The 21,189-nt window shown below is 40.0% G+C and overlaps 1 protein-coding gene across 1 annotated transcript; it reads right to left on the bottom strand.

Annotated features, from left to right (window-relative positions):
• Nucleotides 1-5,988: 5,988 nt before the first annotated feature.
• Nucleotides 5,989-19,638, bottom strand: FDPS (farnesyl diphosphate synthase). The gene is made up of 11 exons (XM_070951572.1): nt 19,587-19,638; nt 19,241-19,387; nt 17,365-17,525; nt 15,164-15,304; nt 14,858-14,938; nt 13,005-13,127; nt 11,302-11,375; nt 10,761-10,833; nt 9,999-10,076; nt 7,990-8,124; nt 5,989-7,203 (listed from the first exon to the last, which is right to left on the bottom strand). The coding sequence occupies exons 3-11, from the start codon at nt 17,503-17,505 to the stop codon at nt 7,003-7,005; spliced, it is 1,047 nt and encodes a 348-aa protein (XP_070807673.1). The 5' UTR covers nt 17,506-17,525; nt 19,241-19,387; nt 19,587-19,638; the 3' UTR covers nt 5,989-7,002.
• Between the last annotated feature and the right edge of the window lie 1,551 nt (nt 19,639-21,189).

Raw genomic sequence — 21,189 nt, 5'->3', positions numbered from 1 at the left:
ATCATCTATCAGTCTGTGTTTCTATCTATCCATCCATCCATCCATCCATCCATCCATCTCTCTCCCTCTCTCTCCATATCTATCTATCTATCTATCTATCTATCTATCTATCTATCTATCTATCTATCATCTATCTATCAGTCTGTTTCTATCCATCCATCCATCTCTCTCCCTCTCTTTCCATATCTATCTATCTATCTATCTATCTATCTATCTATCTATCTATCTATCATCTATCTGTCTGTTTCTATCCATCCATCCATCTCTCTCTCCCTCTCTCCATATCTATCTATCTATCTATCTATCTATCTATCTATCTATCTATCTATCATCTATCTGTCTGTTATCCATCCATTCATCCATCCATCCATTCACCTATCTACCTATCATCTGTCTGTTTCTATCTATCCATCCATCCATCCATCCCTCTCTCTCTCTATCTATCTATCTATCTATCTATCTATCTATCTATTTATCTATCTATCTATCTATCTATCATCATCATCTATGTCTGTGTTTCTATACATCCATCCATCTATTGTCTGTCTCTTTTTCTATGTATCCATCCGTCCACCCATCTATCCATCCTTCCAGCTCTCTCTCTCTCTCCATATCTATCTATCTATCTATCTATCTATCTATCTATCTATCTATCTATCTATCTATCTATCTATCTATCTATCTATCTATGTCTGTGTTTCTATCCATCCATCCCTCTCTCTCTCTCTCTCTCTCTCTCTTTCTCTCTCCATATCTCTCTCTCTATCTATCATCTATCTATCTCAAAACCAAAAATCAAGCAGGGGAAAACATCTGTAATTATTCCCAAAACCCTTTGTACACTAAAATAATAATAATAATAATAATAATAATAATAATAATAATAATAATAATAATAATAATAATGTTGTTGTTGTTATTTTGAGATCCATTCTCATTCTGGGCTGGCATTTGGCCCACATCTGATTGTAACTACTTTGCAAATCTGCTTCCTTTTGCAAACAGAGAGGAAAAAAATCAACCCTCCCCCCCAATGTTGTTTTCCTTCCATTTCGATATTTCTGCCATGTAGGTATTCCCCAGAGGTGTGAACTGAATTCCCTTTTCATCTGGGGGGTTTGGTTTTGCTAAACGCTGTTAAATGCTGTCCCAGCGAAATCACCTTGTCTAGAAAAACAATATTTTAAGATCCTTTCAAGGTATGTATATATATATATATATACCTGCAATGGCTGGAAATTGGATTTTCTTCACAACCTTTGTGGTTGGCACAGCAGAGAAGGAGATAAAATAACATTTCAACCCTAAACAGACCCATAATATTAGAATCCAGCCCGAATCTCTGACACGGTTCTCCGAATACGGCTTTGCTTGTATCCAGAATTATCAGCTCAGCAGATTGAATCCTGCTTCAGCCAATGATGTGATGCCCACCCAACTATAGATCCCCCCTACTTTTAATTTTAATTCCACCCCCTTTGAAAGGCCCTCTGCACGAGCGCAGAGGACTCTCGTTCGTCAGATTTGATGCTATCCGGTGCTAAAATACCTTCGACGGGTAGTTTCCACCCCCTCAAATCTCAGTTTGATATTGGGGTTCAGCTCTGCTTTTAGCCTGGGGAGGGGGCTGAGCCCATCGGGGGGGGAGAAGAAGGAAAACTAGCAGAGGGGGACATTGGAACCCAAATCTGGGCCTGAGACCACTAGGCTGCACAGCTCAAAGACTAAGAAACCCCCCCACCCAGGAAGGAAACAACAGACAGAAGTGACCAGCTCAAATAATTGTACCAGGTTTCCCGGGGTGGTGGGGGATGTTTCTGCAGGCAGTCACTGCAGAGAGATGACAGTGCAGGCAGCTTTCCAACCGGTAAAGGAGAAGGGTGACCCCTCCCTTCCTTCCCACTCTTACTCCTGCCCCCCCAAAAAATAAAACCGAGACACCCTGATTTCAAGGGATTGGAAGAAAGGGGAAGGGAGGCAAAAAGGATGGGGTGTGGGTGTGGGGGAGACCTGGGGAAAGGTCTTCGGGGTGTGTCCAGAGTTCGAATGGCGACAGCTTCGCCTCCTCAAACTCCCCCGCGTTTCCTCCTCCCTGGAAACAAAACAAGATTTGGATGGGAGAAGAGGGCATCGTGGAAGGAAGCAATGCAGGGATGCACATTAAAAGAAAGAAAGAAAGAAAAAAGAATAAGGAAGGCAGGTGGGACATACCTGAAGGATGCTCAGATGGCGGGGGGGCGGGGGGGGGGGCAGGGGTTTTGCCAGCCAGGAAGACAAGCTAGGATCTGCCCTGATTTTATTTCCTGGTCCTGTCACTCATCCATCTATCTATCCATCCATCCATCCCTCCATCCATCACAAAGCCAGCCTGGTGTTTTTTAGGTGGGTGGGAGGGAGGTGAGGAGGGGGGGCTGCTGCTGGGTGTCCGCCCTCAAGGACACTCACCTGCCTCTGTCTGTCTGACTGCCCGTCTGTCCTTCCCTCTTGCTGCAGGGTTTGGTTCAACCCAGCCCTGCCCAGCCGTGCCAGCTCTCCCCGGGGCTGAGCTCACCCCAGCCAAGCAGGGAGGAGGAGGAGGAGGAGGAGGAGGAGGAGGAGCTAAAAGCCTGCTCACATTGCAATTTCTCTTCCCCCCCCCCACCCCATTTAACACTTGCCATGCTGGAACTAAATCGGTGTCTCCGGGAAAGAGATGCCAAAGGGAGCCCCTGGAGGTCATCCAGCTCAACCCCCCCCCCCCCCCGCCGGAATGAAGCTGAAGTTGAAGAACTTGGATAGTTCTGATTGTGAGCAGTTCAGGATCTTTTGAAGAAGGTGGGGGGGGGGTGCGTGTTTTAATTTGGAGAAGCAACCCATTCACACACACAGAGAGAGATGATAGATTGTGTGCGAGAGAGGAGATAGATAGATAGATAGATAGATAGATAGATAGATAGATAGATAGATAGATAGATAGATAGATAGATAGATATAGGTGATAGACAAGAGAGAGAGAGATGATAGATTGTGTGTGAGAGAGTAGATAGATAGATAGATAGATAGATAGATAGATAGATAGATATGATAGACAAGAGAGAGAGAGATGATAGATTGTGTGTGAGAGTAGATAGATAGATAGCTAGATAGCTAGATAGATAGATAGATATAGATGATAGACAAGAGAGAGATGATAGATTGTGTGTGAGAGTAGATAGATAGATAGATAGATAGATAGATAGATAGATAGATAGATAGAGATAAATAAATAGATAAGATAGATAGATTGATAGTGTTAGATATAGATAGATAGATAGATAAAGATAAACAGATAAAATAGATTAGATAGATAGATATAGATAATAGACAAGAGAGAGAGATGATAGATTGTGTGTGAGAGAATAGATATAGATGATAGACAAGAGAGATGATAGATTGTGTACAAGAGAATATAGATAGATAGATAGATAGATAGATAGATAGATAGATAGATAGATAGATATGATAGACAAGAGAGAGAGAGATGATAGATTGTGTGTGAGAGTAGATAGATAGATAGCTAGATAGCTAGATAGATAGATAGATATAGATGATAGACAAGAGAGAGATGATAGATTGTGTGTGAGAGTAGATAGATAGATAGATAGATAGATAGATAGATAGATAGATAGATAGAGATAAATAAATAGATAAGATAGATAGATTGATAGTGTTAGATATAGATAGATAGATAGATAAAGATAAACAGATAAAATAGATTAGATAGATAGATATAGATAATAGACAAGAGAGAGAGATGATAGATTGTGTGTGAGAGAATAGATATAGATGATAGACAAGAGAGATGATAGATTGTGTACAAGAGAATATAGATAGATAGATAGATAGATAGATAGATAATAGATAGATAGATAGATAGATAGATAGATAGATAGATAGATAGATAGATAGATAGATAGATCCTGGTACAGTGATATCAATAAATTGTACGCTTCAGTTTTCGACAACTGTCGATATCTGGCGTGTTGTGTTCCAAATGACGATCCGTCTGTATTCGAAAGTCCCACAAGATCGTCTCCTTCTCATTTTCGAGAACTTTTTACCCTTTATATTCTCATGACTTTTTGGATACAGGTTAAGTCGTATTTTTTACATGATGAGCAATGGAGGATGATGATTATAGATTTACTGTTCAATTCAATTCATAGTCTGGGACTGGTAAAAACTTAACAGTTCAAGTCTTAACCAAGGACCTAAGAGCTGCTAAGGTAGCGTCTGTATTATTATTATTATTATTATTATTATTATTATTATTATTATTATTATTATTATTATTCTTTGTTTATTAAACCTGAAACTCAGTCAACTGAACATTCAAAAATGAATCACAGATACCATTGACTGGTGCTAATGGTTGATAGGGGTTGCTGCCAGCATCCTAGGGATCAACCAAGGACCTTCTTAAGATGTACGATGTTGCGAGTAGCGCAGTTTTTTGCACTTCCGCTGGTGTTATTGCAGGAAGCTGCAATTTGCTGATGTGTGTTATAAAATTCTTGGACATGGTACCGAGTGCCCCGGTGACAATGGGTATCACTGTGACATGTTTCATCCATAGCCGCGTAGTTTCGATGGCCAGGGTCGCGATATTTCGTGATTTTTTTCCCCAGTACTTTTTCTTCGACTCTGGCATCTCCTGGTACCGTGATGTCAATAAATTGTATTTAATTTATACAATTTTGTATAAATTTATACAATTTTGTATAAATTTAATTTATACAAAAACCAAAATTTTGGTTTTTGACAACTGTGATTATCTGGCGTGTTGGGTTCCAAGTGACGATCCGTCTGTATCTGACAGTCCCACAAAATCTTCACCGTCTCGTTTTCGACAACTTTTTCCACTTTGTTTTCGGATACAGGTTAAGTCGTATTTTTTTTTACATAAGGACCAGTGGATTAAATTAGGAACTCGGTCGTGTCTAGCTTTGTAATCAGTTTGCGCGATTTTGCTGCACTCACATATTAAATGTGAAACCGTTTCGACTTGCAAAGTCATTGCAAAGTCAGCAGAGAAATTATAATTATTATTCATAATAATCTTTTATTCATTAAACACGAAACTGAGTCAACTGAATATTTAAAAACGTATCACAAATAGCATTGGCTGGCACCGATGGTTGATACAGGTTGCTATTATTATCGTCATATTATTATTGTTATTATTATATTATATATTATATTAAATTATATTACTGTTATTATTGCTTTATTATATTCACTTGAGAACTGCAATGGTTATCATTATTATATTATTGCTGCTAGTTGCTATATTATTATATTCACTTAACTGCAATGATTATTATTATATTATTGCTGTTATTGACGCTTTATTTTTTATTTTTTTGATTTGATTTATATGCCGCCCTTCTCCGGAGACTCAGGGCGGCTTACAATGGGTTAAGCAATAGCCTTCATACTTTTGTATATTTTATACAAAGTCAGCTTATTGCCCCCACAATCCGGGTCCTCATTTTACCTACCTTAGAAAGGATGGAAGGCTGAGTCAACCTTGAGCCTGGTGAGATTCGAACTTGCAGTAATTGCAGGCAGCTGATGTTAATAACAGTGCTTTAGTCTGCTGCGCCACCAGGGCTCTGGTTATTATTATTATTATTTATTTTATTTTCTTACACAAACACATAATACATCAATCCTTCCGTGTTTCATCTCGGTGTTTCTTCAGTAACTTCTTCTTTTTAATTACTCCTCCTATCTTCATTACTTCCCTGATAATTTCCACTTCTCTATTTCAATATTTTCCTCCCCAAGTACAATACATTTAATACAACGTTCTCCTATTTCGTTATCAAAATCTTTATCTATTTCTCTTTTCTATCCAATCATAAAATTTCCTTGTTATTATTATATTCACTTAACAGCTGATTCACTTAACAACTGCAATGTTATATTATTGGTGTTATAGGTGCTTTATTATTATATTCACTTAACAACAGCCTAATTCACTGAACAACAGTAATGATTCGCTTAACAACCGAGGCAAAAAAGGTCATTAAAATCAGGCACCACTCATTTAAGAACTGCCTTGCTTAGTCGCGGAGACTCCGGGTTAAATTGCGGTCGCTAAGACGAGGATTTACCTTCCTCTGGGTTGAACAGAGAAGGAAGGAAGGAGAGAAGAAGGGAAAAAAAGCCACAATCTTCCCTCGGTCGCCCCTTTTCAACACACAAAATCCAACTGGAAAATAATTTATTATTGGTACTACACAGTCTTCCAACCAGCTCCTTAAAAGACCTCGCCGCCATCACCCAAAGACGGATCCCAGCTTAGCGAGCCTCGTCCGGCGTCGAACACAAAGTAACATCCAAGCAGCAACTCATCCGTTTCCTAAATGGACTACAGTTCCAATCATCCCCAACCGCTGACCCCCGGTGGCAAGGATTCACGGCCCCATCGGAGGCTCAGGAAGGATGAAAAAAATGGAAAAAAGCAGCCTGAAACATCATCTTTTAATGACCTTTGCGGGGTGGAGTCTGGGCAACTGAATGGAGCTGAGTGTTTTACTGGCCGGATGCCCTTCTTGTCACCAGTGCCGAGTTTTGTTCAGCAGATATATTCTCATTGTGTGAGGGAAATATCTGCCTCTACCTAGGATCGAACTCACAGCCTCCTGATTGTGAGGCGAGAGGCTCCATCTCTAAGCCACCCCACCACTCAAAAATAAAAGCGGCCTTCATCCCTTAAGATAAATCCCTGGGTTTATCCTCTGGGGAAGAAAAATGAAATTTATCCGCCCTTCCTAAATAGCACCCCCTATCGAAATAAAAATAAAAATAAAATCCCATTGAGGATGTAACCTAAGGAAAATATTCCTCTTTTTTTTTCTCCCCCCCCTTTTCCCGTTTCTAAATGAGCCCACAACCGTTCTAAAGAATTTTTTTTTTTGCTTTTATCTCAAGTCCCAGCTAAAAAATAAAAATAAAATCCAGATTTCTCTGCAGAAATTATTTTTCCCTTTTGTAGAGTTTGTTGGCTAAATCGAGAAAAATCCGCCCGGGCAAACGGATGGCGTGTTGGGCGATTAAACCCACAATCTGTTGGTAGCTGTTTTCTTCGTAGTTTTTATAAACGGCTTTTAAATCCTGTTCTTCGTAGAGAGCCTTCACGCGATTAATTTTCTCCGGATCCTTTTGACCGTAGTTCTCCTAGGCGGGGAGTTCCAAAAAAATAAATAAAATAAAAATTTGGACAGTTTTAAGAGTTAATTTTTCCAACTTTTCTCTCTCCCCCAGGCTGGGTTTGCAGGACCCAATTTAAGAAATTATCCTATTTTTTTGGAATTTGCAGAATTTCAGCTCTTAAGAAATGATTCTTTTTTTTTTTTTTGAATGACGTGCTATGGAAATAGTCCTCGATTTACAATGCTTTGTTTAGCGACCGTTCGAAGTTACCACGGCACTGGAAAAAAGCGATTTAGGACCGTTTTTCACACTTACGACCGTTGCGCAATCCCCTTGACTGCGTGATTGAAATTTGGACGCTTGGCTATTGATTCACACTTACGACGGTGGCAGTGTCCCGGGGGGTGTCACGTGATCCCCTTTTGAGACCTTCTGACAAGCCAAGTCCATGGGGAAGCCAGATTCACTTAACAACCGGGTGACTAACTTAATACCTGCGGCGATTCGCTTAACAACCGCTGCAAGAAAAGTCATAAAATGGGGCGGAACTCACTTCGACCCTGTTCCTAAACTTAACAATTGTAGGGATTTCACTTAACGACTGTGCCAAGACAGGGTGTAAAGCGTGACAAAGATCACTTAACAAGGTTCTCGCTTAGCGATGGAAATTTTGGGGCGAATTGTGGTCGTAAATCAAGGAGTAACTAGAAGGGGGTGTGCGAATTTCCAGAGAGTCAGCGTTCGATTTGGGGTCGATTCAGTGGCCGAGTTGGAAAACTCGGTTTGTTGTTTTATAACTAACCAGGTTACCTCCAAAATCTTCCTCTGCTCCGGAGATGCTTGTTTGAGGCTCTGTACCACCAACCAGCTGCATTTGTTATCCTGAATATCCGTCCCTATTTTCCCCGTCACTTGGGGGTCCCCAAAATTGTCGAGGAAATCATCCTGCAGGGAGAAATATAGTAATTCTTTTTAATTTCCGGAATATCTTTTACCGGTCAATCCATGTTTTGGGGACCATTTTCAGGCTGTTTTTCAGCTGTTTCTGACCCGGAAAACAGCTTGTTCCTTTGCCATTTTCTGGGCTGTTTTCAGGCCATTTTCAGGCTGTTTTTTGCTGTTTTCAGGCCATTTTCAGGCTGTTTTTCAGCTGTTTTTGGCTCGAAAAACAGCCTGTTTCTTTGCCATTTTCTGGGCCGTTTTCCGGCCATTTTTCCAGCCATTTTCAGCTGTTTTTGACCCGGAAAACAGCCTGTTTCTTTTCCGTTTCCTTTGCTGTTTTCCGGCCATTTTCAGGCTGTTTTTCGGCTGGTTTTGGCCTGAAAAACAGCCTGTTTCTTTGCTGTTTTTTGGGCAGTTTTCCGGCTGTTTTGGGGGGCTTTTGGGGGCCATTTTCAGGCCAGTTTTGGGGATGCTTTCAGGTTGTTTTGGGGACCATTTTCAGGCTGTTTTTCAGCTGTTTTTGACCAGGAAAACAGCTTGTTCCTTTGCCATTTTCTGGTCTTTTTTCAGGCCATTTTCAGGCTGTTTTGGCCCGAAAAACAGCCTGTTTCTTTGCCATTTTCTGGGCCGTTTTCTGGCCATTTTGGGAGGTTTTATGGGGCCATTTTCAGGCTGGTTTTTGGGCTGTTTTCAGGTTGTTTTGGGGACCATTTTCAGGCTGTTTTTGACCCAGAAAACAGCCTGTTTCTTTGCCATTTTCTGGGCTATTTTCAGGCCATTTTCAGGCTGTTTTTCAGCTGTTTTTGACCTGAAAAACAGCCTGTTTCTTTGCCGTTTTGGGGGGCTTTTGGGGGCCATTTTCAGGCCGGTTTTTGGGCTGTTTTCAGGTTGTTTTGGGGACCATTTTCAGGCTGTTTTTCAGCTGTTTTTGACCCAGAAAACAGCCTGTTTCTTTGCCATTTTCTGGGCTGTTTTTCAGGCCATTTTCAGGCGGTTTTTCAGCTGTTTTTGACCCAGAAAACAGCCTGTTTCTTTGCCATTTTCTGGGCTCTTTTTCAGGCCATTTTCAGGCGTTTTTTCAGCTGTTTTTGACCCAGAAAACAGCCTGTTTCTTTGCCATTTTCTGGGCTGTTTTCCGGCCATTAGGGGAGGGCTTTCTTGGGCCATTTTCAGGCCGTTTTTTTGGGCTGTTTTCCAGCTGTTTTTTGGGCCATTTTTGGGCTGTTTTTAGGCTGTTTTTCAGAAACCGGAAGAACAGCTGGTGATGGCATGCATGCCCACAGAGAGGGCTCTACGTGCCACCTCTGGCACCCATGCCATAAATTCACCATCATGACTGAAGGTCATCTAGTCCAACCCCTTTTGCGGTTGCTGACAATGAACCCAAACCAGTTTATCTGCACCCTTGCAAAATTTCCTGCTTTTCTTGATTTTTTTCCACCCCCATCCCCACTTAAGGCCCAAATTGTTTTAATTCCAGGAATTCCAGACAGACATGAAAGACCGGTTAGTTAAAAGTGAATCTTGCACATATTTTTTTTTTAAATACAAAAGGCAGATCAACTTCGAATCTCCCAGGTAAGGGATTTAAGCTAGGAAGTGCAGTACCGGCTTGTTTCCAATAGAGGGCTTCGGAGAACACTGGATTTATTTAGAACCCCAACAGGTTCCTAGTCCTGATGGAGGCCACCTTTTGCAGAGATGCCGAAAAAAAATCAGGGAAACGAAGGAAACTCGCCAGTTTCGTTCCTCCGAGTCTGCATGTCCCATGTTCAAATCTCAAGCAATCTTAATTTTTTAAAAAATATTATTATTATTATTATTATCAAATGTATTTGCCATCCATCTCTTGACCCCAAAACTTGCAAAAACGGTACCTGGATTTGAAAAAATTCCCCCATCTCGAGAAGGATGGCCTTGGCGTGTGCGTGCTCTTCTTCGCTGTCGATGCCAGCCTAAGTGAGGAAGAGGAGGAGAAAGGAAAAAAAAATTAAACACAAAACTACATGGATAAACTTTGCAACGAGTTAAGATACAACTTTCTAGCATATTCGCCTGTTCCTCGCCCTTAGCTGGGATTGCGGCCGCATTCATTTATCTTTAAAAAACAAAACAAAAAACAGGTAGTCCTCGACTTATGTCCACAAACCGAGCCCAGCATTTCCGTTCTTAAGTGAGACAACTGCTGAGTTTTGCACGATTTGACAACCTTTCTTGCCACAGTTACTAAGTGAATCCCTGCAGCTGAAAGGTGAGTAACCCCGGTTGTTAAGTGAATCCAGCTTCCCCCCATGGATTCTGCTCGTCAAGACTTTCGCCAAAGGGGAATCACGTGACCTTGGGACACCGTCATAAGTGTGAGTCAGTCGCCAATCGATCGCCTGGATTCTGATCACGTGACCACGGGGAAAGGGCGTAACTCTGAAAAAAACGGTCCTAAGTTGCAATTCAGGATGGTCCTAAAGTGGATCGGTGACATAACGGGATCCGTTTTATGACCTTTTTTTTTTTTTTTTGCCGTGGTTGTTAAGCAAACACTGCAGTTGTTAAAGTAAATTGCACCTTTTCAGAAAAAAAAAAAAAAAGCAATGGAAAAAGCGATGCAACTTCATGTTTTCTACGCCAAATTTTGGACTCACCATATACATTGCAGCCGCCACCGGTAAATAAAACGAATAATAGGCTGTTTTGTGCTTCACGATGGCTTTGTACCTGCGGAAGGAAGCACAAAGCTTCAGCCTTTGGGAGAAGAAACGGCTCCTTGCAACCGTCCAACAGAGATGGAAGGGACCTTGGAGGGCTTCTAGTCCAACAGGAAGGAAGGAAGGAAGGGAGGGAAGGAGGGAGGAAAGAAGGAAAGAAGGAAAGAAGGAAGGAAGGAAGGAAGGAAGGAAGGAAGGAAGGAAGGAAGGAAGGAAGGAAGGAAAAATAACAGTATCAGAGCTGGAAGGGACCTTGGAGGTCTTGTAGTCCAACCCCAAGGAAGGAAGGAGGGGAGGGAGGGAGGAAAAGGAAGGAAGGAAGGAAGGAAGGACGGGCGGACAGATGAACAGAAGGAAGGCTAGCAGAATAACTAAGTCATAAGTCGTTTTTTTCAATGCTGTTGTAACTTTGGACAGTCACTAAACAAACTTTTGTAAATCAAAGACCACCGATGTCTTTACTGCAACGTTTTCTCACCTTTCTTCGGTGAAGCAATCCAGATTGATCTGAAATAGATCCAAGGTTTGGCCCAGCTCGGTCTGGTAGGATGACTGGGAAAGAACAGGGAAAAGAAGAAAAAGATTAAAAGGAAAAAAAAAAGATTAAAAAAAGGAAGAAAAAGACCAGAAACCATCTCTTTCCATCACTTTTTGGCTTTCTTATTCATCTATTTATTTGCTTTACACCCCAACTTTCCCGTTCAGGAGCTCATCCCTTCCTCCCTTCTGTTTTGCTGCACAACAACCCTTCAAGGTAGGCTTGGCGAATGAATGAATGGCTCAGTTTCTCAGGGAAGGGAGGACTCGAACCTGGTTCTCTCCATCCCTAATCCAAAACCTTCTCCACTGCAGGTAATCCTTGACTTACAACAGTGCATTTATTCAGTGATTCACTTAACAACCGTGGCACGGAAGGTTGTAAAACGGGGTCAAAATTCAACGGTCACACTTAACAACGGAAGTTTTGGACCCAACTGCCGTACGTCAAGGACTATCTGCATTTACAGCGAGTTCGAATCCTCTTAGGTTAATGAAGAGGTGGGCTCGAGGGAGGGGGCCGTAGCCACAGAAATTTTGGGCTCCCTTGCCGTCGTAAGTTCGAGGACTAGCTGCACACCTCATTGCCATTCAATATTCAGAGTTGTTGGGTTTTATTTTTTTGTCCCTTGAGTTTACGTGAAAATTTGCAATCGGTGGGACTGTTTGGTTCCGGGTGGAATCTTAAAAAATCAAAATGTCATAAAACACAAATAGAAGAAATTATAAATCAACAAATAGAAATGAGGCCAGAAACTTTCCTCCTGGGAATAATTACTGAGTCATATGAAAAAGAAATGAGATACTTAATCATTTACATAATTACAGCAGCACGAATAACTTTTGCCCCAAACCGGAAAAACGACGACATATCATTAGAAGACAATATGATTAGAAAAATTATGGAGTGTGCGTAAATGGATAAGCTCACGAAGGAGATACAAAAAAAAGATGAAACAGAATATTATTTAGTCTGGGAGAAATGGTATAAATGGTTGGAGGAAAAGGGGAAAAAAAAATGATTAAATTAGGTGGAAAAATATAGAAAATAAATGGGAAGAAATAAAAATTGTGGAAAGGAAATTAGGTACATGTTTATGTCAAATGTAAATAGAATAATTAGAATAATAGAATATATTATAATGTTATATATATATATATATATATGATATATTAGAAATTTTTCCTCAAAAAGGAAGAAACAGCTGCGATCTCACATTGCTCCTAGAAGCACGAAGCCGAAAACACCAGCCTGAAGATGACGAATGAGACTTCGTCGAAACGTCGCCAAGACACTTCCAATTTTACGCGGGAGAAAACCCGAATAACCAAAGACCGACATACAAATACCCACGAAAACCTCAGAAAACATATATTAGAAATATAGGTATAAAAGATATATTAAGATAAGAAAGAGAAAATGTATAATTATGGATTACTGATGTGAAGATGTTGAAAAGAAGATGATGTAAATATCTGTTTTTGTTTGTTTTTTAAAAAAACTGTTTAATAAAAGAAAAAAGAAAGAAAAAAATCGTAATGTCACAAAAATTCAATTTATTCGGCCCCTCCGCAGCTTCTCGGGGGCCCCAAATAAGACAGCCAAATGTAACGGCCCTCAACGAGGAAAGTTTTTCTGCTCACCTGAAGAAAAAGCTCCATCAAATTCAGATAGTACGCCTGGTCTCGGCAGTGCCGCCTGAGCAGCTGGTAAACGCTGGACTCCATCAGAAACGCGTCGTTCACGGCGTCCAAACCGATCCCTTCCTGCGAGAGAAGATGCCAAAAAAAAAAGGGAACCAGGGATTACCGGGGAAATCAAGTCAGCCCCAAATCCTAGTTTTGACTTCTTTGCAAAAAAAAAAAAGAAAAAAGAAGAAAAGAAAAGAAAATGCAGTCTCTAAACATATAATTCTCGACTTAAGACCACAATTATTTTTTTTCGAGAGGGCATCGGAATTCCATTTTTTTTTAAAAAATGTGTGCCAGTGTGTTTATAGAAAAAAGTGACAATAAAGGTTATCTTATCCTTTCCTCTCCGCTCTTCTCTTCTCATCTTCTCTTCTCTCCTCTTACCCTATCCTCCCTTCTTTTCTATTCTCTTCTGTATTCTATTTCTATTCTCTTTTATCTCTTTTCTTCCATAATTCTGTTCTATTCTCCAAAATTCTATTTTATCCTATTCTATATTTCTATTCTGTATTCTATTCCTATTCTCTTCTATCTCTTCTCTTTCATAATTCTATTCCATTCTATTCCATTCCATTTTTTCTATATTCTATTCTATTCTATTCTATTCTATTCTATTCTATTCTATTCTATTCTATTCTATTCTATTCTATTCTATCCTTTTATATGCTATTCTATTCTATTCTATTCTCCAAAATTCTATTTTATTCTATTCTATACTTCTCTTCTGTATTCTATTCCTATTCTCTTCTATCTCTTCTCTTTCATAATTCTATTCCATTCTATTCCATTCCATTTTTTCTATTCTATTCTATTCTATTCTATTCTATTCTATTCTATTCTATTCTATTCTATTCTATCCTTTTATATGCTATTCTATTCTATTCTATTCTATTCTATTCTATTCTATTCTCCAAAATTCTATTTTATTCTATTCTATACTTCTCTTCTGTATTCTATTCCTATTCTCTTCTATCTCTTCTCTTTCATAATTCTATTCCATTCTATTCCATTCCATTCTATTCTATTCTATTCTATTCTATTCTATTCTATTCTATTCTATTCTATTCTATTCTATTCTATTCTATTCTATCCTTTTATATGCTATTCTATTCTATTCTATTCTATTCTATTCTATTCTATTCTATTCTATTCTATTCTATTCTCCAAAATTCTATTTTATTCTATTCTATACTTCTCTTCTGTATTCTATTCCTATTCTCTTCTATCTCTTCTCTTTCATAATTCTATTCCATTCCATTCCATTCCATTTTTTCTATTCTATTCTATTCTATTCTATTCTATTCTATTCTATTCTATTCTATTCTATTCTATTCTATTCTGTATTCTCTTCCTATTCTCTTCATCTTACTCTATCCTATCCTATCCTCTTCTCTTCTCCTCTTCTCTCTTCTTATCCTATCCTATCCTAATTAACCCCCAAATTTTTCTTGCCAAGTGATATATTTGTTAAGTTGAGTTTCGCCCCATTTTACCTCCTTTCTGGCCACAGCAGTTCAGCGAATCACTGCCGTCGTTAAGTCAGCCACACGGTTGTTAAGTGAATCTGGCTTCCCCACCCCCACCTCGTGGATTTTTGCTTGTCAGGAGGTCGCCAAAGGGGATCCCTTGATATCCCTCTCCCCCCCACACACACGGGGACTCCTCAACCGTCATAAACAGGAGTCCGTGGGCGAAGTGTCTGAATTTTTGATCCCGCGACCCTGAGGGATCGTAAATCCTTTTTTCAGCGCCAAACGATTTCCTCGTCTTTCAGTAGCAAGGCTTTTCGGATCCGCTCGAATTACCTGTCTGTACCAGCAAGGTCGGCCTCGCCGTGTCACCGAAGAGTCCATGATATCATCGGCGATGAGGAAAAACGCCTGGAGCTGCAATTCAAAATCAGACGTTGGCCCTTGGCAAAAGGAAAGACATTCTTTCTGCTTTGCCAATCGGGGGACCTTTCATTGGGAAATCGCGGCATTGAGGACTAGTAACACGAGAAGGCTGAGGTGGACACCAAGGAAAGAGCGATTCTGTTCCCGCCCCCACAAAAAAAACTCAGCCGGCCGTTTAAAACCCATCCACAAAAAAGTCACAAAGGAATTTTTTACCAGTTCAACGCACCAACCCACAACGAGGGCGATGCGGAAAGTCTTCGGGTCGGGCTGGTTCGGTTTGGCAAGTTCCCGGATAGCGGCCACCACCGTCAATCCGCGGTTGTATTTACCGCCGACGGCGTTATATTCGATCACCTACGGGGGAAAAAAAATCCAAAAAAGACAGTAAGGGAATTGTGACGATTGTGTCTAAGAAGAGATCCCACTTCAGCTGAATCCCACTGGTTTTTTTTTTTTTTTTTTTATCTCCTCTTGGTCTCCAGCTCACCCCACTGGGCATTACAGCTAGTCCTCGACTTACAACCAAATCCATGATCATTTAACGACCCCATAATCCTTTGCGGGGTGGAGTCTGGGCAACTGAATGGAGCTAGCAGTGTTTACTGGCCGGATGCTCTTCCTGTCACCAGAGCGGAGTTTTGTTCAGCAGATAATATTCTCGCTGTGCCCAGAGAGAGAAATATTTGCCTCTACCTAGGATCGAACTCACAGCCTCCTGATTGTGAGGCGAGAGCTCCACCTCTAGGTCACTGCCCCCCTCTGACTTACGACCACAACCGCGCCCCAAAATTTACGCCGCTAAATGAGGAAATTTGCTCGGTGAACTTTGGCCCGTTTTACGACGGTTCTTGTCAAGTTTTGTTAACCAAAATATGGCGGTTGTTAAATTAGTCCCACCATTGTTAAGTGAATCTGGTTTCCCCCCGACTTTGCTTGTGAAGGTCACAAAAGGGGATCATGTGACACACACACCCTGAGGGCACTGTGACCGTCATAAATATGAGTCCGTGGCCAAGTGTCTGAAATTTGATTGTATGACATTGGGAGACATTTATTGTCATAAATGTGAGTCGGTTATCAAGCGTCGGAAGATAAATGACCGCGGGGGAGGATGGCCTGCAATGGCTCTTATAATTGTGAGAAACGGTCGTAAGTCGCTTTTTCCAGTGCCGTCGTTAACCTCAAACAGTCGCTAAGTGAAACGCTGGTGGGAATTTCCTGATTTTTGTACCTATCAAACATTTTATACCAATTTTCTTTACAAAGGAGTTGCCATTGTCGATGTACACTTCCTTTCCCATACGTTTTGCCATTTCTCTATAATATATTCTATATTATAACCAAAGTTTTTTTGTTTTTTTACCCATGGTGTCACTGCGTCTTTTACTTGTTCGTCCTCCGTTTTCCAGTTTAGTAATATATATATATATATCTCAGGGTGGATAAAAATCAATGATTTTTTAAAAAAAATTAAAAAAAAATCAGATTTTTTTGATTTAAATCGGATTTTTTTGATTTAAATCGGATTTTTTTGATTTTTATCAAATTTATTTTAATAAAAAACTTTTGGGGTAAAAATCTATCGTAAGATATTTTTCTATTTAAGATACATAAATAATTTAGTTTATTCAGCATGAAATGGAGCTTAGTTATGTAGCACGAGGCTGTCTATTCTGCAACACTGGGACTATCGGTGAGTCAACAGTGGGTCAAAGGAGTAGCAGAGATGACAGTTGCTCTTTAAAAATTATGATTTAAATCAAGTTGATTTAAATCAAGCCTTTTTACTAGTGATTTCAATCATGATTTAAATTGTGATTTAAATCAACTCGATTTAAATCAAATCCACCCTGATATATATATATACATATATATATATATATATATATATATTTCTTACTTCTTCGTAGGGTTTATGTGTGTTTTTCTTCTAGCCAGGTTTTCCCTACGTAACCAAGGTTTTTTGTAGCTCCAGGAAAACCTGGCTAGAAGAAAAACATATATATATATATATATATATATATATATATATATATATATATATATATGTATATGTATATGTATATGTATATGTAGATGTAGATGTAGATGTAGATGTAGATGTAGATGTAGATGTAGATGTAGATGTAGATGTAGATGTAGATGTAGATGTATATTTTCTTAACTTTTCATCATCAACAATATCTGATCAAAGACTGTTTGTTTGTCCTTTATAAAAAAAAGTCATAATTTTTCATGTCTTTATCGTACCTAGATTGTACTTGCAATGAGGTCACTAGGATATAGTATAAATGCCCTGATCTTCAAACTCTTGCTTAGATTTTAATTTCCCTTCACTGTCCAATTTTTTTCCCTAATTTTATTGCAAATCAGGATTTTGCACACAGAAAAAAAAAAAGAGCTTCGGATCTCACCCTTTTCAGCCTGTTGACGGCATCGGACAATTCAGGGACGTGAAGTTCGTTTTCCAACAGGTCTCGGACAATTTGGGGGAAGAAATTCACAAATTCTTCCTTGTCCGTACTTGCAGAGTGATGATTTCCACCTTCGCTCATGTTTTTCCAATTAAACCGATCTGAGGGAGGGAAAAAAAAAAAGCGTTGTGTTAAAACCACTCGTGTCCATCTTATCGGGCTCGTGGCAGCCCCGTGGGTTTAATCCAGTTTTTTCCCGAGTAGATAAATCTTAACGATCGGTTTTATTTCAGTAAACAAACTCAGGTGCTGTCTGAGCTTGTTTTGTTTCCCTGCGGACGTCTCGTGACCCAGGTAGGTAACATCATCAGTGCTAGAAGGGAGAGGGGTTTACGGAGGGAGGAGGAGGAAGAGGAGGAGGACTGCGGGGTCCTTGGTGCTCTCTGAGCTTGGTGGCTTTCTTGCAGACATTTTGTGACCCAGCTGGTAACATCATCAGTACTAGAATGGAATGGAGCTTGCAGGGAGGAGGAGGAGGAGGAGGAGGAGGAGGAGGAGGAGGAGGAGGAGGAGGAGGAGGAGGAGGAGGAGGAGGAGAAGAAGAAGAAGAAGAAGAAGAAGAAGAAGAAGAAGAAGAAGAAGAAGAAGAAGAAGAAGAAGAAGAAGAAGAAGAAGGGGGAAGGGGAAGAGGAAGAGGAAGAGGAAGAAGGAGAAGGAGAAGAAGAAGAAGAAGAAGAAGAAGAAGAAGAAGAGGAGGAAGGGGGGAAGGGGGAAGGGGGAAGGGGAAGAAGAAGAAGAAGAAAAAGAAGAAGAAGAAGAAGAAGAAGAAGAAGAAGAAGAAGAAGAAGAAGAAGAAGAAGAAGAAGAAGAAGAAGAAGAAGAAGAAGAAGAAGAAGAAGAAGAAGAAGAAGAAGAAGAAGAAGAAGAACTGTGGGGTCCTTGGTGCTCTCCGAGCTTGGTTGTTTATTTGCAGACATTTCATTACCCAGCCAGGTAACCTCATCAGTGCTAGCAGGAGGTGGGGTTACATTATATATAAACAGCAAACCCCTCTCCCTTTCTAGCACTGATAAGGTTACCTAGCTGGGTCATGAAACGCCTGTAAGAAAACAACCAAGCTCAGAGAGGACCAAGGACCCCACAGTCCATCTTCCTCTTCCTCCTCCTCCTCCTATTTTTATTCTATCTTAAGCCCTCTAGAGTCACCCCATACAGCAAATTGGGTGATATATAAATTTATTTTTTATTTTTTTTTAAAAAAAAAAGCTCTTGAGCTAACATACAGGATCATCCCCATTTCCAAGTTGTTGTTGTATAAATTGCGATAAAGGGATAGTGAATTCCAAACAGGAAAAAAAAAAAAAAAACACCCCCAAAAGGTTCTTTAACGATTTTTTCCCCCCCCAAAAAGACTTTCTGCTTGCTATTTCGGCCCTCTTTCCATATTGCTAAAACTTTCAGAAATTGGCCCATAAAAAGGACGATTTTTGCAGCCAAAATCAGAATGTGCAATTGGAGCATTCCCTTGGAGGTCTTCAAACTTAGCTGATCGTTTTACTCAAGCGGGATCTTGCGCAGGAGGCGGGTTGGTCTAGATGACCTCTGAGGCCCATTTTGACGGTCCGATCAATTCCCGGCGCTTTTCATTCCCTTTGATGGGTACCTATCAAAGGCCTTTATCTTTATTAAACATTTTTTTTTAAAAAAAAATATTCTACACCTTAATTTATTCAATAAAATAAAATAAATTTTATTGTGCGCGTTAAAAAAAATAAATTTAATCGTGTGCCTGCTGAATTTTTAAACGATTTATAAAACTGGCATTTTTTTTTTCCTCCTCTTCCTATAAGCAAAATGATAAAAAGAAATCACTCACCTTTTTGTTGTTTTGCAGGGAAAAAAATGGGAAAACTCCCAGCTTTGCGGGAAAATGCAGAAAAATGCAGAAAAACAACCCTGCCAGGTAGGAAAAGGTGACCCTCGCGATGGTTGGCAGCTTCGCAGCCCGCTCTCCAAAAAAATCCTAAGGCAGAAATGGAAAAGCGACGTTTGCCACTCGCTCCCAAGGTTGCAAATATCATGTGGACTAGCACCTTAGCCTGAAAAATGGGTTTTTGCCAAGGTTATTCCCCTTTTGCAAAGAAAAAAAGGGGATTCTTAACCACAGCCATCAAAAATGCAGAATATAATACAGGTGATTTTTTTTTTAATGCATCACTTACCTTTCCTAACCTTCTAAGCTTATCTCAGCACTAAAGACAGATTTTGCCCGCTATGGTATTAAATTCCTATGGGCGCCGAAATACCCTCTGGGTTTTGTAGTCCTCGCGCTAGCAGAACGCCGCGGAAACGACGCAGGCGGGGACTACGACGCCCAGAAAGCCTCGCGGGAAAGGAAAAAAAAAAAGAAGGAGCGGTCGAGGTAAGTCTTTTAGACCGTAGGTAGCGTCAAGCCTCTGGATTGGCCTTCTCCATCGGATGAAGACGGGCCATGGAGTTAAGGGCCAATCGGAGACAGAGAGAGGAGGAGCTTGAAGCTCGAGGGAGTCGGGGATTGGCTCGAAAGGGGAAAAGGGCGGGGTTGGAAGATGGGGTGCCTTCCTGGTTCTATTTGTGAGTAGATTTAACCCTATGGGGTGGGGAAAGAATTAGGAAGGGTGCAATTTTTCTTTCTTTCCTTTCCTTTCCTTTCTTTTTTCTTTCTTTCTTTCTTTTTCTCTTTCTTTCTTTCCTTTCCTTTCTTTTTCCTTTCTTTTTCTCTTTCTTTCTTTCCTTTCCTTTCTTTTTCCTTTCTTTTCCTTTCTTTTTCCTCTTTCTTTCTTTCCTTCCTTCCTTCCTTTTTTCTTTTCTTTTTCTTTGTTTCTTTTTCTTTTTTTCCTTTCTTTCTTTCTCTTTCCTTCCTTCCTTTTTTCTTTTCTTTCTTTTTCTTTGTGTCTTTTTCTTTTTTTTTCCTTTCTTTTTTTTCATAATCATAATTATAAGTTTATTTGTCAAGCATATATAAGGTAACAGGTAAAAGTATAAACATAATTTGAATACATGAAAATAGTCAGTAAAAAGGAATATTAGGACAGGGACGGTAGGCACGCTGGTGCACTTATGCACGCCCCCTTTTCTCTTTCTTTCTCTTCCTTCTTCCTTTCTGTTTTTCCTCCTTCTTCCTCCTTTCCAATTTTTTCTTTCTCATTCTCCTGTCTCTCTCTCTCTTTCTGTTTCTTTCTCTCTCTCGCCTCCTTCTGTCTGTCTGTTTGTCTCTCTCTCTCTCTTTCTCATTCTGTCTCTCTCTCTTTGTTTCTTTTTCTCTCTCTCCTCCTTCTGTCTGTCTCTTTCTTTCTCTTTCTCATTCTCCTCTCTCTCTCTCTGTTTCTTTTGCTTTCTTTCTCTCTCTCTCTCATTCTTTGTTTCTTTCTCTTTTTTCTTTCTTCCTCTCTCATTTTCCTTCTTTCTCTTTCTTTTTTGTCTCTTTTGTGCTCTTTCTTTGTCTTTTCCTTTCTTATTCACTTTCTGTTTCTCTCTCTTTTTCTGTCTCTTTTTCTTTCTCATTCTTTTTTTCTGTCTCCTTTTATTTTTTTCTGTCTCTTTCTGTCTCTTTTTCTTTCTTTCTCTCATTCTCTTTCTGTCCCTTTCCTTCTCTTTCTTTTTCTTTCTTTCTTTCTTTTTCTTTCCTTCCTTCCTTTCTCTCTCTCTCTCTCTCTCACACACACACACACTCACTCACTCACTCTCACACACACAGAGCAGGAAAAGCCTGACACACTTACAGGGAAAGTTGCCAGATGTTAATCCCGCCAATAACATTCAGAAAACTGGTTTGGGGGAAAAGGA

This window comes from Pituophis catenifer, unplaced genomic scaffold (assembly GCF_029215685.1).
Source record: "Pituophis catenifer annectens isolate HBS135680 unplaced genomic scaffold, rPitCat1.0.hap2 SCAF_10, whole genome shotgun sequence".
NCBI classification, from domain to species: Eukaryota; Metazoa; Chordata; class Lepidosauria; order Squamata; family Colubridae; genus Pituophis; species Pituophis catenifer.
Note: the sequence above shows the minus strand (reverse complement) of the source record. Positions and strands in the feature narration are given on the sequence as shown.

What these genes read in the sequence shown, in the direction of transcription:
- FDPS (XM_070951572.1), bottom strand. Translation starts at nt 17,505, where the DNA reads ATGAGCGAAGGTGGAAATCATCACTCTGCAAGTACGGACAAGGAAGAA. An exon ending in TGATGGAGCTTTTTCTTCAG is followed by an intron (nt 11,376 to 13,004) that starts GTGAGCAGAAAA and finishes GTTCTTTCCCAG; the next exon opens with TCATCCTACCAGACCGAGCT. An exon ending in TGGCGGCTGCAATGTATATG is followed by an intron (nt 10,077 to 10,760) that starts GTGAGTCCAAAA and finishes TTCCTCACTTAG; the next exon opens with GCTGGCATCGACAGCGAAGA.